The sequence below is a fragment of the Melospiza georgiana genome, chromosome 1 (assembly GCF_028018845.1).
Source record: "Melospiza georgiana isolate bMelGeo1 chromosome 1, bMelGeo1.pri, whole genome shotgun sequence".
Lineage (NCBI taxonomy): Eukaryota > Metazoa > Chordata > Aves > Passeriformes > Passerellidae > Melospiza > Melospiza georgiana.
The window spans coordinates 27,756,020-27,773,745 of record NC_080430.1 but is presented as its reverse complement, the minus strand read 5'-3'; the positions used below and the strand labels follow the sequence as shown (position 1 = coordinate 27,773,745).

The following is a 17,726-nucleotide window of genomic DNA, read 5'->3' as shown; positions in this document are numbered from 1 at the left end:
TGGAATAAATCCCTTAAGATGCCTAAGCCCAACCATTGCCCTGCCAATGCCAAGTTCACCAGTAAACCATGTCCCTCAATTCAAGAACTACAAGTCTTTTAAATATCTCCAGGGATGGTGACTCAGTTATTTCCCTGAGGAATCTTTCTTTCAGGACATTTTTTTCCTAACATCTTATCTAAACCCCCTCTGGCACAACTTGAGGCCACTTCTGGTTGTGTCTCTTGTCACCTGGGAGAAGAGACCAACCCTGCCTCAGGGCAGTCTCCTTTCAGGTGGTTGTAGAGAGTGTTAGGGTCCCCCCAAGGTTCCTTTTCTCCAGTCTAAATTCCCCCAACTCCTTTGCTGCTCCTCCCAAGACTTGGGCTCCAGACCCTTCCCAATTCCATTGCCTTCTCTGGACACCCTCCAGCACCTCCATGTCTTTCTTGCAGTGAAAGGCCCAAAACTGGACACAGGACCTGAGGTGTGGCCTCAGCAGTGTCAAATACAGGGGGACAGTCATTCTCCTGTCCTGCTGACCACAGTAACCCTGTTAAATCCAGGAGGTCACTGGCCTTCTGGGCCACTCTGTTGGCTCATATTCAACTGCTGTCACCAGCACCCTGAGACTTTTTTTTGCTGGGCAGTTTTCCAGCCTCTCTGCAGACAGCCCGTACCATTGCATTGGGCTGCTGTGACCAAGAGCAGGACACACATGGTTCCCTGTACCTTGATGAATCCAGATCAACATTGGTAGTTTTTCAACAAGCAAAGTGTGGATATGCCTCTGCCCACTAATAGTCTGACAAGATTTCTCCTGATAACTATCACAAAAAACTTCAAAAGGATGCAAGCAGGTACGTCACCGCTTTGCATGAACTCCAGTCCTTGTCGTTCTTGATACCAAATAGGAGTCTAAATTTTGTGTAACTAATCATCTTTGGCAAAAATTGATCCTAATTTGCAGAAAAAAATCAGGATTTCCATTAGTTACATTAGCTCTTAATTTCCGTCAATCTCCTGAGAAACCCAAATATGACAAACCTACTCTTGAGGGGTAATCTGGAATACGGCTGTTAAATGGGAAAAAAGTGTTCCTTTTGAAGGGATAAGTACAGGACAACTGGCTAATAGAATAAATCCAGAAACACTAGTGAGTATTTTGAAGATTATTCTAATTTATTTTTTCCAGAGCACCCAAATGACAACACAATCTCAGTGTCAGCCCTGGACCATGAACTGCAGATGCTGATACTGAAGAGGGAGCTCATGGTCCACAGCTATGCATGTCCTTCACCCCCATGGATATCCCTCCAAGGTCTGCCAGAGCAGCCCACTGACCCAGCTCACTCATCTGCTGCTCCAACAAGAGCAGCAGGGCAGGCAGTCTGTGAACACATCCTGCCCTTTCAGCAGCACCGTGGGCTCAGTCTGGTGGCCACTGAATTGCAGAAACCATCTCAGCCATACCTCTAGGTTAAAGCCTCTTCCAGGTACCCTGGGAATTCCTCTGCAAGTATCTGCCCTGGAAGCACTGGCAGAATCTATGGAGTTTTAGGCAAACAGCTTTAGCCAGCTAAGTCATGCAGTAGGCATATCTCCATCTTTATTGTGCATATGCAGAACTACAGAATAATACAAATCAGTCATTATGAGAGGACACAGAAGTGTCTTTATTGACAGCAGGTATGTGCTATTTTCCTGGGATGATTCCAATCACTTAAACAAGAATCTTACCAGAGTAAAACACCCTAGGACTGGCTAATGGGAAACCAGCTTTCCAAAGACAACACTCCTCATCACAGTCTAAGTCTCTCTGAATTTAACTGAATTTTCAGGAACACCTTCAGTTTCTAAGTAAAACAAAGACCATAGCTACAGCATAGAATATAGAATATGTAGCTCTGAATATTCCAGGTGATCTAGAGATTATGGGAGACTATGATAACTATGCAGACTTACTTAAAAATTAAATATAGGAAACTGTTCACTTAAAAAGGATTTAGCAGGTCAATGACAGCTATTAAAGATAATAGTGCATGTTAACCTACTTGATAGTCTTTAGAAAATAACATAAATTTAGTTTTAAAAGATTTTATATTCTGGTAGATTAATGTATATATGTCTATCACAAAAATACACATTAACAGCAAAAAGATGTACTCTAACAAATAATAAATCACTGATCCTACTGTGCTGAAATATTTAGGCAATATGAACTCTTCAGTGTGTAAATATTCTGTTTAACAGTGAGAGGGATGTAAAGTAACAATAGTTTGGCAAAGCAGCATTGGGACACTATTGGGATTGCACTGCAGTTTGGAGATAACCCCAAAGCAACTGGGTAGAGAAAATCTATATAAGCTACGTTATTAATGACTACTGACTGACCTCTGCTTATCTTCACTACCTTAAGGACATTGGAATCTTTGACTCTGTTCAAGCTTCATTATCTCAAATCTAGCCTGTAATAACTTAAAAGGGTTCTGATGATATTTTCAACCTATCATATTAAATTAGGAAATTTCTGATATTATTTATCATCTACAAAAAGGATCACTGTCTTGTTCATGTAGTGCAGTGTGAGCCCTAATATTTACACTGCATGCAATGACCAAAGAATATATTAGCCTAATTTAAATATTATATTTAAATATTATATTTAAATATTATAATATTTAAATATTATATTTAAATATTACAGGTAAGAGAGAACACAACAAATCCCTCAGGAAGTAAAAAAAAAAAAAAATAGAACATTAAGAGTGTGCACTTCAATATATTGAAGAGAGAAGCTACACTTACTTTCCTCCAGGAAAGAACTCCCATTGTGCAGTACATGGGACACACAGGAAATAACAACAGTGGCTTACGTGACATTGCACCGTGCCATATCATGGATATCTCAAAGCAGCACAGTCAAAGCTGACCAGACAGTGCACACAGGTCATCTGAAGCTCACTGACATCAGTACAACCATCAAAATCCTCAGCAGGTGGGATGCCCTAAACTTGAACTTCTTCCTATTTTCCCACCTAAAGCTCACTTAATTCTCATTTTCCAATCAATTTTCCACTCTCTTCCTCTATAAAAAAAATATATCATGATTTAAAGCATGTTTTGAAGCTGAAAACAAAGCTTTCTTTACTTTTAGAATATAGCAAGTTGTTTAAAGCTCCAATAACATTTTGAAGGGACTAAATGTAACAACATGCTAATTTCAAATTGAATTTTCAAAAAACTAAATTTGAATTTAGTTCAAATTTAAATGTTTCATTGCAGAAGCTGTTAAAGAAAAACAATGTGCCTCATAAAATATACAGTAGCTATCCTATCTTCCTATCCTATCAATTTTTAAATTGTTTCAGATTTTTTTAAATAAGAAAAGAATTAAGCATTATTTAAGGAAAGACTTTTTTTGCTCTTTGTAAGAATGCATATCAAACTTATCTGTCTTTAGAATACGAATACAAATTTGTACACAAGTGATTCTAAATGCCACTGCCTTCCTGCTTTCAATGCTGCTATTTTTCCAGAGAATATATCCACAGATCAATGACCCTTTCATATGATCTGGAAATGCCAAAGAATAATACCTCAGGGAAAATACTGTTTTCACTTGAGTTAAAATATTAATTTTTACAATAGAAAGAAAGCAGAAATCCTAAAATCTTTGAGAATGCCATCTAGAAAATGTATAGACCTGGCAAATAAAAAAATAAAAAGAAGGAATAGAGTAATTGTTCACAGAAAATAATTTCAAAATAAAGCCACTGTAATATTAATGAATCTCACAGATTAATAAACTGCTCATTTGGCAGCAATCACTGCAGCACATTTTTGCATGTTTGGCCATTTTTTCTTACTGTTTATTAATTGCACCTACTTGGAATTGATGATCTCCAGGGTACTTATCAGTGCTTATCAAGACTGATGAATGCATCCCAGATGTTGGAGTCATGTGGAGGGTCTATCCATGCACAGATCTGTGCTGAAACCCTGAATGTTTTCCTGCAGTGAACTTGCAGGCACTCCTGACAACAGAAATGCAGCTGACAGAGTAAATTCCAGGAGTGTCTCTCCTTTCCCCTCCATCACTGCATGAGAAAGACATTCTTATGCTGATGTGTGAGAATGTACAGATGATGGAGTATTGCTTACTGCTCTAGGGGTCTTTAAATTCTTTTCTCTACCCCAAAGGAGGCTTCAGTATCACATTATAACACTTAATGAACTTCGATGTTGTGCTTTTCTCTGGGGTCCATGTGTAGACAGGATTTCTGAATTCAATTTTTTGGGTATTGGGGAAAAAACTCACAACAGTTATTTTCTAAATTTTTAGCACGCTTTTAAAATCTCTTTTAGAAATATGGATGTATGTCAGGCAATAAAGGAGAAAACTGCAGGGATTTCAATGGCATCTGCTTTGCTTATTATACAATAGATATTTTAGTCATCTATATATAAAGCATCTTTGTGAAACCCTTTAAAACATGATTTCAAACCAATGAATGCCATTTTCTATTTGCCTTTAATTTCCTCTCAATAGTAAGTTCATCAGAGTGTAACAATTAACTAACTTAATTAAGCTAACTTAATTATGTTCTTTCATAGGTCAATATGTAGAGCTACTCAGATTAATAGCAGAGCTTGTAAAGTTAATCTTCTTGTATAATGCAAATGATGCCCACTCATGTATTAAATACCTTCCTGAGTAACAGATGATATAGGACTGAATGTACTTTAAAGAAGGGCAGAGACTGTGAAAAGGTTAAATAAAAAAATGTCTTGGATTTGTGGAAATTTTGAACAGATCTAATTCATTTTTTAAATTAATAATGTTCTTCTAAGAAGAACCCTCATTTCATAAGGCCATTTAACACTTAAATATACATAAATAAATTTTTACTTCAAAAGCAGAACTGCATGACAGCATTTTCCAGCCATCTTGCGACCTTTATACTTAGTTATTAAGAAGATTACATAAAACAGTCATGTGAAGAGATTAGCAGGAAAATATGAATTCCTAACTCCAGAGCATTTACATGCTTAACTGTATTTCCCAGTTTATTTTATGGAAGAACCACTTCAGTAGTCAAAGGTATTATGTTCCTTTTCTCAATTCATTATTAATTCACTTTTAATACAGTTAGACTCTAAGGCTCTTTAAGCAAGTGGCTTACAACTTCTGTTCTGAAATATTAATGGGAACTACAGTAACAATAATAATTACTTGTAGAAGCATGAAAAGTAAAATCAAACAAATCTCTTGAGTGCCAAATGATCTGCAAATGTGACTCAACTCCCCTGTTTTGATAAATGAGTCTGATGACTGGGAGACACACACACTATGACAAGAAGAGTTGGATTATGGGCCAAATCACCCATAAGTAATTCTACAAGGAACCAAATATCAGCCTTTTCTACAATGAATCTGACTTAGATCCAAAAAATATTCAAAATGCATTCCAATCCCAGGTCTGTAATCTGCTGCAACTCTTCTGTCACTCAGAGAAAACAAAGAGGAGGAGTGCAATAAACATTATGTAATAAACACCTTCAGAATGTTTACTGTGAAGGAGCATAAAGGAAAAGAACCCAGAAGTATGAAAACCACCACTGCTCAGAAGCTTTAAAACCAGAAAGAAGTACTAAGAAATGCACTGGAAGGATCCATCCTATGTCTACCATGATATGGATGGTGCAGATGATCCAATATGTTTCCTTCTCTTTGTTAAAATATGCCATGTTTTTTTTGGATTTTTCTTTGTGGTGTTTTGTCTGTTTGCAGATCTCAGTATAGTAGCAGGTTCAGAGTACAAAATCACATTCCAGTATCACTACTGATATAAATGGGAATTATTTACTTATGATACAAAATAAGGAGTAAGTTATCACTTATGATTTTTCATGAGGAAACAGACTTTTAGGTGCACACAGCATGGACATTTACAATTATTTTTCTTAGTGGGGAAGCTCCTCAGAAGTTAAACAAAAAAAAAATAGTGGTCAAGATTAAATATGAGTCCAACTCACCCTATGTCTGTCACTAGTTTTTTTTATTTTTTAATTAGCAATGGGTCAGAAAGAATGCATTTATAGCAACAACTGTCTGACACAAATTTTGTATTAAATGCATTCAAGCCAGCAGCTACACAGAATAGAGGGAATATATGGTTAGGCCTATGAAATCTAGAAAAGAATGCACAGGCTTTTCACAAGTGCAAGCATAACAGCTGTGCATTTATACATACAGATAGAAACACAAATATATTTTATCTAATACATTCTTGTGTTCTTTAATAGTGCAAATAATCTCTCTACTTCTTGATGGTGCTTATTCTTCATGATGATTATTTTTTGAAATTAATTATGCCAGTGATGGAAATTCAGTTATTCAATAGTCTAATAATACCAGATGGAAAAAATTATCACATGATGATTATTACAAACTTTCCCATGGAATTACTTTCAATTCAGTCATTTCAGAACATGTTAGATCATACTTTGTTTAAAAAGTAAAAACCTCAGTGTAACAAAATACTGTAAGGATGGACTGGACACACTGCTGATGAAATTCATAGCTTTGGGTTAAAAAAAAATTCTTTTTGTACTAACTTGAAATGCAAAAGGGAATGTTTGGGAAAGGTTTCAGCCCAAGATCAAGGAAGGAGGATAAATCAGGAAACAAAAGACAATATCAGCAGTCAATTGTATTAACAGAAATCATGCAATATTTCCTTCTCTCGTATAGGAAATAATGCAGTTAAAACTGAATTATACAATCCTTTTAGGATGCTTGTACCATACTTACAACTAATGGCAGATGACTTTAGTGTGTGACACGTCTTTTTCTATCAAACAAATCACTATACCTTAGCTGTACATTACTTATGGAAAAGTGTCTGTGCTCTATCCAGATAAACTGGAAGCACTGAATGTCTAATAGTTCAGAACCAGGTTAGAGGGTACCTATCTTAATCCTTCCTTAGCTAAGAACCACAACAATTTGCACAGCTTTTATAGTTTGAATCCAGCATCCAAAAAGCACCACAGACGCATCAACTATTCCGGTTCATATGCTATGAAAATATAATTTATATTTTACTCTAAAGTGCTCCATGCTTTATATGTGCCTTTTAAATTTTTTTTTGGTAGGGGCTTGTTGGTTGTTGAATTCACTTTTCTATACAAGAGAAAGCATAGGACAGCTTTTCCTCTGTATCTGTACTGTTCTGCAATGCAGACATGCAGATTCAGAAAGATCAGCTGTTAGCCTCTAGGCTTACACTATTAAAACATGATTAATTAATTTGCCACAGGACTGGCAAAGGAAATTAATACACATAACTCATGTACTTCTATTTTACTTCTAATTAAACAAGAGAATATGCCTCTTATGAGACTCACATTTAAGGGAACTGTCAAAATCAGTATTTTCTTACTTAGATAACAAACCACTGACACCATCATCCCCCATGGACTAAAGGGCTGCTTATGAGAAATGGTATCAAGAAGACAAAGCCCACCCATCTTGCTCTTTAGACACATGAAAAAGGCAAAATAAAACTACTTCAGCAACAAATCTCCACTTTCGTCAGCATCTCTGTATATCCATCAGAAACCAATATAAATATATGTACCAATACAACTGCCAGATGCAAAGTGAAGCTGACCACAGAAAACAGAATAAGGGTTTCCTATGACTAGCACTTCATACTCTCCTTTCCTGCAAAAATTACAGTCAAAAGAAATCTCAGAAAAAAAACCAGCAAAGACTAGTCCTTATATACCTGGTACTTGATGTATTTTGAAGAGTTATAATACCAACTAAACTGTTTGAATAAGCCAAGATTAAGTGTTAAGGCTACTACAAAGGAAGGACTTACATCTCACAGGAAAGGTTAATTTAGGGATAATGGTTCTCTGGGAAGATGATTGCCATCATGAAATGAAGTTATGAGTCTGAATTCCACAGACAACATCTCCTGCAGCTATAGTGTACTATGAGTGGGATGCACAGCAGGGTCAGAAAACACCCTGAGTCATTGGCTGCCCTACCTTACAAGCACCTTTGCTTACAAAACCAGGAAGTATGAACTTATGACTACATTACTACTACTACTATGACATCACTTTTTGAAACCAAGAGAACAAAGAAAGGCCCAATCTCAGGAAGAGTCTTTCCTTTGCACAAACCAGAAGTAAGACATACTGAAATTTTGTGAAGGATGATAAAGGTTTATATCTACCTACATACCAATGCACAGATTCTATTTCTGACTCTCCAATGCAATGAAGTTCATTTTGCCAGAATCTAACAGGGCTCCTGTTACTGTCATGGTGTGACAGATAGGAAGGATTTAAAAAAATCCTAATTACTGACAGTAAGAAACAGTATTTAAAAAGTAGTACATATTATGGAATATACTTGTAGGTACCATTAATAATAGTTCTGAGTTTTACCTTGGTCTTGCATGCTGTTTATATGGGAGTATAAGGCAGAGCTGCAGCTTTAAAAAGTCTCTGTTATTAGTAGTACAACACTAGGCATGAAAAACAGAGGCAAATGTGTATTCCCCACCAGTTAATCTTGGAAAAAAACAGACACAGAATGTCCTACCTCTTCTGGACGTTTCTGTGCCACCGATATCAGCTCTTCAGAGCTACTTCTTGAGGTAGAGGGTACCACGTTACCTGGGGCCTCTGAGACCACCTCATTTGACGGCTCGGAGTCCTGAGGGCAACAGACACAAACAGACCCCTCAGCAGCGTGTTGATGTGGCACGCCAAAAAAATGAGACTTCCCAGAGGAACTGTGCTTTAAGCACAGCGAGAGAAATAAAAAATACTTGAGGTCTGAAATTCTATTCTTTTTATTCTGGGCAACTTCTTACGCCCGAATCAAAAGCACCTGTCATATAATTCCTTTTGAGATAATATTTTCTTCATTAGAGAATTTTAAGACTATTAATTAGTTACAGCATTTCAGAATTGCAAAGTTCTGAATAAACATGTTTTTTTACCCATACCTACCCCTGCTCCTGAACTGCAAGGAAGGGAATATTACATTTTGTCCACTTATGGCAGATGGATGCTTCTGCAAAACAGCTGGAGCCATGCTAGAAATGCCCCCAACAAATGTATTTTACCAGTCACTGCAAACCACAACCTGGTAAAGCTGAAGATGTTAGTAGAGTTTGCTATCTTTTAGTAAATTTAACGTTACAGTAAAATAAATAAAATTCTTAAGTAATTTACATTCTGTTTTCCAAATTGCCTCGATTTTGCCACACAACATGACTGAATCATTCAAAATAAAAAATTCAAAAAACCCCCACTTTAATACCTTCACTGCTTCACAAAGAGGTTTTGATAACAGCATAGTTTGAGATATTTTAATGCAGAGAAAAAAATACATTAGTCAGTACAATCTCTACTGTGCTTGTAATGCTCATTACAGAAAGTATTTCAGATGTCATCGCTTAGCAAGCAGAGTATCTGCTTTTGATATATCACCTTCTTTCTACATTCACTAATTGCAAGAAAATCAAGATTATACTTTTGGAAACTGCAAGCTGCAGAGCTCATTATTAAGTTTTCAAACATAACAACCTGTAAGAAGTAAATTAAAATTTCATAATGATAATATTCAGCAATTGCAGTTTTGCCCATTGCATAGAAAGGGAAAAAGTGAGCACTGGTCCAACAACCATTACTGAATCACACAGAGAATCACATCTGGTGAGACTAGACACTGTAAAAGAATTAACACATGGAGGGAGTTCCCAAAGACTATAATGTGGAAAAACTACTTCTGTGCTTAAATATTTCTAATAAAGATTTTTTTTACACCTTTCTCATTGTATCACCTGAGACTTAGAAAAAGGATGCTCTGGACCATTTTGTGCCATGACATTTTAAAATTCAGGTTTGGTATGAGGAAGATATTTTAGGAAAAAAATAGCTTTTAGTGAAGACTAAAGAATGCCATCAATTAAAATGTTAACAGTGAAGTCCAATTGCCATTGCACTGAACTGTTTTATGGGCATAATGCTGGATCTGTGGAACAAAAGAAAAGAGGAGGTATCTTGGAAGAATATCTGCCAAACAGAGTGAGCTGCAAGAAGAAACATCTCTAGCATTCAGATAATAAAAGTCTGATTTTCCCCATGCTATATATGCAATCAAAAGGAAATTTACAGCATGTTTATCTTGACAGCTCACTGGTTTCCCTGGACTTGTACAGGCAAGCATCTTCTCTCTCAAAGGCCACCTCAGTTTGGTCCCAGTGAACTATGATGTTGAGGATATTTTTTCTTGTTTACCCAATTAGCCATGAGCTCACTCTGAGTATAGAACAGTACTGTTTTCTCCTTGAGAAAGTTAAATCAATGCCACTTATCAGCTCAATATGTTTCCAGAAGCTCTTCTGTGCTTCTTACAAAAACAAAAGTAACAAACACATCTGCAGGAAGAAAATTATACACTTGTCTGAATCCGTTGGTTCAGTGATTTTTCTCCTTGAATTCTGCTTGTATTTTGTGCCTGAACAAGCTTTTGTTATGCTGCTATTACCTGTGGCCAGATAATGGTGGCAACCATTTTCAGTTACTTGCTTTTTTAAAGTTATAAACAGTACTTTTCAAAAATTATCTGAGCAACTGCAATTCGGTAAGCTTACATTCCTGTTACATTTCTTTGTCTCAAGAAGTCCATGGATTCTTTTTTACATCAAATCTTGAACATCTTCCTCTCCAGCAGCTTGGCTATCCTTCTCCTAAGAACCAGCTGGCTAATTTAATACTTCTATTTTTAGAAAGATGGATGGAAACCTAATTTGCTTTATTATTCAGAAACCATTCCAAGCAAATATGCCTCCCTTCCCAATTGCTCTGGTTTTATTCTCTCTTTTCACATTGTTTGTTGGTCAGAGTATGGTGCTAATGATGCCAAGGTCCTGGGCTTGATCCCAGTATGGGCCATTCACTTAAAGAGCTGAACTTGATGATCCTTGTGGATCCCTTCCAATCCAGACTATTCTGCAATCTAAATATGCAACACAGGCAATCTGTGTTGCTGTGAACTAGTCTGACAACATGTGAAAAGCAGCTTTCAGAAAGAGACATAATCAGTAAGTGGAATGAGATCCTTTCTCGGATCCATGATACCAATGGTACCAATAAAAATGCTGCAAGGTGCAAATGAGAACTTTTACAGAGCTGCTCCCAGGTGTGTTATGAATATGTGGCCAAGTGAGCAACAGTTTTGGTTAGAAATCCTGGTACTTGTATTCTGGCAAGAATACTGCTCTGAAAGAGTATTAGGATCATTTACACTTGGAAAGTTGAGAAACCACTACCACTGACCTGAATCAATATTTTTACCACAGAAGTGTTAAAAGGAAAAATATACTTCAAAAATAATTAAAATTTACTCTCCTGAAATCACTTTATTATTTTTTCAAGGTCCTGCATGATGAAAACAATGACAATGACACTATCATTGATCTATCAGCCTCCGCTGTAGTAGTGATGGACGTGGTGGTTTATGGACATTTAATCACAGTAACTATTTTGGTACATGTCTTTTCTGGTGCTTAAGCTCTTCCCACTTCATTAACTCATTATTATATGTTCTAAACTACACAGGAAAAATCACAAATCTGTATTTTCATGTCAGACAGATCAATACATAGCTTTATAATGGATCAGAGTATTTAGTTACATTAATTAATAAACTATGGGGGAAAGCCATTAAATGGTACTTTCAGCTTCCTTAAAACGTAGAAACACTTTGTGAAAATACAAGTGCATTATAAAAAAAATAAATTCCAAATTCTCAGTAATAAGTTTTTTCCTGAAAAATGCAGATTTTGATCAAAGCTTCTCAGAATAAGAACCTTCTTGGACTTACAAAACCTTGAAGAGGAAATGAAATGTGTAGACATTTTGCTATGTTTATGCAAGAAAGATATCCCTGCTTTTAACAATGACTCTTTTTCCTGTGACCTAAATGCTCACGCAGTCTAAGATAACACAACTGCATAGGCTTGATCAATCTCTTTTCTGCAAAAAATCATATTTTAATTACATGTTGACAGAAATACATAACAAATCAGATAGTCTAGTCCTGGGATGGAATCTGCTTACTAGTTTTTTCAGTATTCAGTTCTCTTCTTCCCTTCAGTCCAATTGGTGTATTTACTCTTTGCCTCTACCATACAGGAGCACACATTGTGCCTTCAGTTTTGTGCTTCTCTGTGCAGAAGGAACACTGACACAGTATGCTGAAAAATCAATAATGCATACAGAACAGATGTGGATTTCATCTGCAAGCCACATGAAAGTGATAGATTTCAAAGGGAGATGTTTATGTTTTATGCTATGCTGATGTTGTGGCTTAATTTAACAATTTCACTATTCTCACATTTTGCTTTTCAAAAACCAGACCTTTAATTCCAGATTGAGACACATATACAGGTATGCATGGTATATGAAAATAGGATACAGATATGTATATACAAACGTGTAGTCTGTATATACATATACAGTCAAAACACACAGTGAACATCATGGTAGCAAAATGCTGTATTTACCAATCCATGTTACTGTCAGCACAGATACTGACTTAACAAAATAGAAACCAACATTGCTTCTTATTGTAAAGAAAATGAAAAGCCAGTGTATATTTTTATATTTTTAAACTATGCATAAAATACTTTCCTAAAAAGCTCAAGAATTTCCATTTAAAATACGATGATGGAAAAATAGTGTCTTAAACAGTGATCACACCAGCCTAACAGCCACTACCTTTTCTGCTAATGCTTCTTTAGAACAAAACTAAAATAGGATTGAAACAAATCCCTTATAGATGATTTCAAGCTGACAGGTTTGAATACATTATGTTAACTCTGCATCGTTTTTCATCTATCATCCTTTACCTTGGTCCAGTTGAGAATTACACAAGTCATAAATTAGCTTTAAACAAGTTTTGAATCAGCCTGGAACTAGTTTTCAAATTAAAGAGCCGTCAGTATATTACATCGTACTGTCATTTTATTACCCCAATCAATTCTGTGTGGCCTGAGGTAGAAAGAAAATGGATGCTGTCTTCATTTGCAGAGGGTTTATCTCTCACACCAGGCTGTGAAAACATGACTGCAGTAATGAATTGGACGCCAAAGTTACTAACAAAGACTTCCAACAGCAACAAAGCAGAAATACTTGTCCCCCTTTCGACTTACAGAAGTGAGGGGGGAAAAAAGGCCTTTCTGAAACATGAAGACAGCTTCTTACAGTTGAAGCACTATGGGATGAAATTAGCACGTTTTTTATTGAAGTGCTAAAGTGCTCACAGAGTGTCATTTCCAGCACTGCACAGAAAAAGCCTTCCTGGGTCAGACTCACAGCATCTCTCCAGCCCAGACCATGGAACATCATTCCAGCAGCAGAGCAACCACTCCTCCTGTTCTTATTCTCACACCCCGGGGGCATACTTTGAAAGTATTTGCAACATCTTAGCCAGAATTTCAGAAGATCTGCTGCAGACAAGATATCTGCTCCAGAGTTCACAGGTGGCCAAAGCAAATCCCCAGGGAGAAACACAGAGTTTATCTCAATCTCCTCACATGCAAGATCAATCACTTTGCTGTTCCTCAGATTTTACCCTGTGTTAGTTAATGAAGCAAGAATATGGGCTTTAAACTTTTAAGTCAAGCTCCACAGTTGTAAAATTTCCCTTTGTCTTTTATTATGCCTTTGTCATTCTCTTCATGCTGCTTTTATTCAACATCTGACAATATCCTCTCTTCTTCTGCCCTCTCCAAAGATAGGAAATTACAAATGCAACCTCTAACATTCGTGTGCTAACCTCCTACGCTGCCCAGTCACAGAGACAACACTGTTGTTATGTCCTTGGCTATTTTCTCTCTCTGGAGAAGGGGATGATGACTTCTATGTTTATACACTGTTAACACAACAAGGTCTCTTTCTCAGCTCACTGTGAAACCACCTCAGTTCAAGCAATAAACCTTAAGCTGTCTCTAAAACTTCTGCCTTCTTTTAGAAACAGAAACAAAAGAAAAACCTTTTATAATTATCTGTTTTCCAAATATAGAAATTAAATTACATTCTTTAGCCTCACACTAGTTTTGTTTTTTTCTTCAAACTCCTTTTGCAATATGAAGGACTTAATAAAGGTAAAGGTTTCCATTAAATACCCACCTGTTCCAATTTATTATCCCTTTATCTTCCAATAAACTACAGCACTGACAAAGTATACTTACATCTTTGAAATCTACCCAGCTTTCCAAGTGCAAAAGGTGAATTCCCACTTTAACTTTTGTTTTAAAATAAGCATGCTACTACTGTTAGTATTTTACTAGAAGTGTTTGATTAAACTATCAAAGGAAACAGGGTCTTCTGTTTTCTCTGGATGCCTTCTTCAAATAGAAAAAAATTACATATATTTAAAGCTAAAAAGAGCACTCTCAAAAAGTTTTTTTTATCTATTCTTCTAACTTTATCACATGCAAATAGAAACAGAAAACAGAAGAACATTTTACTGTTTGAAGGTATTATCATTCACTGACCTCTGGAACCTGAATTAGTTTCCCCTTTCTAGCTCACATATTTTCTACATTTCCATTACTCAGTGTACTAATCCTACCTCTCGTGGGACTGAATTCTCCACCTTCTCAATCAAAGTCTCCTGGATTATTGTATTTCCTTTTTACTTTCTCACCATTCACTATTTCCCAACATTCAAAAGTTATTCTTTTCAATAGTTGCCTTTTCTGATCCCTGAAGTCTTTGAACTGTATTAAAAATTATCTCTTAAAATGCTGTAATTAATAAAACCACATTAGAACACAAAAAAGGGAATTAAACTTCTAATTATAGCCACTCAAAACACTAAACTCATCCTGTGTGTATAAAATAAGGAATACAACTTCTCTGTTATTGCCATGGATTAAAACTACTGACCACAGATATAGCACAGCTTAAACTATTGCCAGAAATTTCTGTATGAACATGTATGTCATCATCAGGAATTTTTAGAATTTCTGTTCTAAAGGAAAAAACTAAATATCTATCTTTTTGTGTGTATGTGTGTTAAATGTCCTATATCCTGCATAGTTTGGTAATTATCTGGTGCACCAGAGTAACAGATTTTATACTAATATCTTTTGCAGGATATTAATATATGGCAAGACTGCTGTACTATGCTATTATCAGTGCATGTAAGAGTAATTCAGTACTTTCTCCCTTTCTTTGTCCACACCTCTTCCTTCTTATGCATTGTTCTGCTATATTATTTGTATTGTGAATTAGGTTACAGGCAGATGCTATAGCCTAAAAAGTTATTTTTGTCCTCATTTTATACTTGACGGAGTTTATAGATATTATTTTATTTAGTTCAAAAAGCTTTTAATGACAGTGCACACTTAATTTATTACAGCTGGATCAGGATATTTCATTTTACCTGTGCCTGTTTGGTACACCTCTGACCTCTGCAATCTTTTTTTCCCCCATCCAAAAAAAAAAACCTCCCAAACCCAAACCTCAGGAGCTGCAAAATTAATTCTCAAGCACAGCCCAAGCATCTAGAGCCACAGTAAACGTGGACTCTTGATTTTTCTACTGCTCTCACACAGGTGATGTGCAGTTCACACACTATAAGTGTATGTAATATTCATCTGGTACATGTTTACTGGGGTATAACTCTGGGTACATGTTTACTGTGTGGTTGTATGTATGTTAGACAGCATTGCAATTACTGACTTGGACATATTTACAAAATTACATGGGCATTTTACACCCAACATTTTAAACAAGACTTTCTAAACAGCAGATGTACAAGATCATCTGGTCACTCCCAGTGAGCAGTGCTGCAGCTACAATAACTCCATTAGTAAGGCTACATTTGGGGTTGCAATTGTCTCCTTCCTTAAAATAGGGAATTTTATTTTATTTATTTATTTATTTATTTATTTAATTTTATTCCTTCAGAAATGGTCAGGGGCAGATCATACCTTCCATGCATATAGTCTCTCTAGAAGAAAGTTTTACCCAGCTGTATTTCTTTTCAAGCCATTTTTAAAATGCTCCAAACTTTCTGTGCTTTTGTATTACTTGAGGCAGTGACAACTTGGGAGTAAGGTACAGAAGAAAACTTACTTTCATCTCTTTGGGTCAAGCTGCACATTTGCACTATTTATGGTCGGAATAGTTTGCTTTAGTCTACTTCAGCAGCTTGGAAGAAAGCATACACAAAATTTGCTCACAATATTTGGCTAATTCTTAACTTGAATGAGAAGATTGAACACTTGAGAAGATCTCTGCTCCAAAAAGCAGCTGCTTTATTCTAACAAAAATAGAATGTAGCTCAAAAAAGGCTTTCTTTCAAGCACACAATCTTCAGATATTATGCATCAGCATGCAGAGTGTGTCTGTCAGATGTTGGAACAAAGCTTTAAATTGTACCATCTAACTTAATTCTCAAGACAGGGTCAGCACATTCATAGGGTTGTGGGTTTTTTTTTCATCTTAGAGAAGTCTTTTAAGTAATATTTATTTAGCTCCTTACATCTTCATCAGCACTGATTCTTGCTTTTCGACTCCTTGAAGTCCAGATTTTCCCAACATAATGCAAAACAGGGTTATATTAAAATGTGTGATCACCAAAAGAATCACAAAATTGACAAAGGCTACTTTTTAAATCAAGACTCATTTTCATCTCTCCCCACTTCCAGAATTTTCTTCCTGTAGCAAGATGAAATAGAAAAATAAAGGGAACAGAATAAAAACTAATAGAAAAGAAAGAGATTGCTCAGTATTGCTCAGATTGATCCTTTTTTGCAGTTTAAGTTTATTACATAAGTTTTATAGCTCTCTAAATTAACTCTACATGGGACCCACCTGTTTTTTCAGAGGTTTTCTATAAGCACTCTACACTTCTCCAGGGGAAAGTTCTCAGTGTGTCCTCAAAATCCTCCTTTCCCCTTTGCTGCAATCCTATTTCTTAATTCATCCCATTCTCCCCTGTAAGGGTTTCTGTGCATTTTCCAAGTGGAATTTTCTCATTCTTGAATGTGTGTGTGCTTACAGCTCTCCTTTTATGCCAAGGGCACTTCTTGTAGTCCCATTGTTTTTGCCTTCATGCTTTTCTCACTCCTGCTCTTTCTGTCCCTCTCTCTTAAAAACTACCATCATTTATTGTCAACTGATAAAGCAGAAAAGCATAACATTAATTCAAAGCTATATTAACATCTTTAAAAGGATGAATTAAGTATAAAAAGCTTTCTATAAAAATATTTCCTACACAATATTAGAGATCTCTCTAATATCTGAATGTTATGTTATGTCATATATATATCATATATAATATATATGATAATGAAAATATATGATATATATAATATAATAATATAATATCCTTTACATCCTTTGAGAAGCTTCAAACATATGTCAGCAACACCATTTTGTGGGTGCCCTTGATTTTTTCATTCATGCTAGTCACTAGAATAATGAAAGAAAATTTCCATTTAACTTTATACTAGTAAACAGAGATACATACACTTATTAATTAAAGTAGCCAGCTAAAACACTAGGATATTTTATGCTGGCACACTGAGCTGCCCTGACAACAGGGTGTTTATTAAAAAAGGGAATGAACAGCCCAGTTGACACAGTTTAAGATGTGACATTAATCAGGCATCTTTTGCTGAGCTCATAGGAAT

At 35.9% G+C, this 17,726-nt stretch overlaps 1 protein-coding gene across 3 annotated transcripts in view; it reads right to left on the bottom strand.

The window, feature by feature from the left end:
- The window catches only part of PHF14 (PHD finger protein 14), a 161,045-nt gene that overhangs the window by 22,843 nt on the left and 120,476 nt on the right, over positions 1–17,726 (bottom strand). For 2 of the 3 annotated variants that reach the window (XM_058023704.1, XM_058023695.1), the window contains one exon: positions 8,606–8,719. The exons of the other annotated variant lie outside the window; for it this stretch is intronic. In XM_058023704.1, the coding sequence (XP_057879687.1) occupies positions 8,606–8,719 (114 nt within the window). The remainder of the gene's footprint in view (positions 1–8,605; positions 8,720–17,726) is intronic. 3 annotated transcript variants of the gene reach the window in all.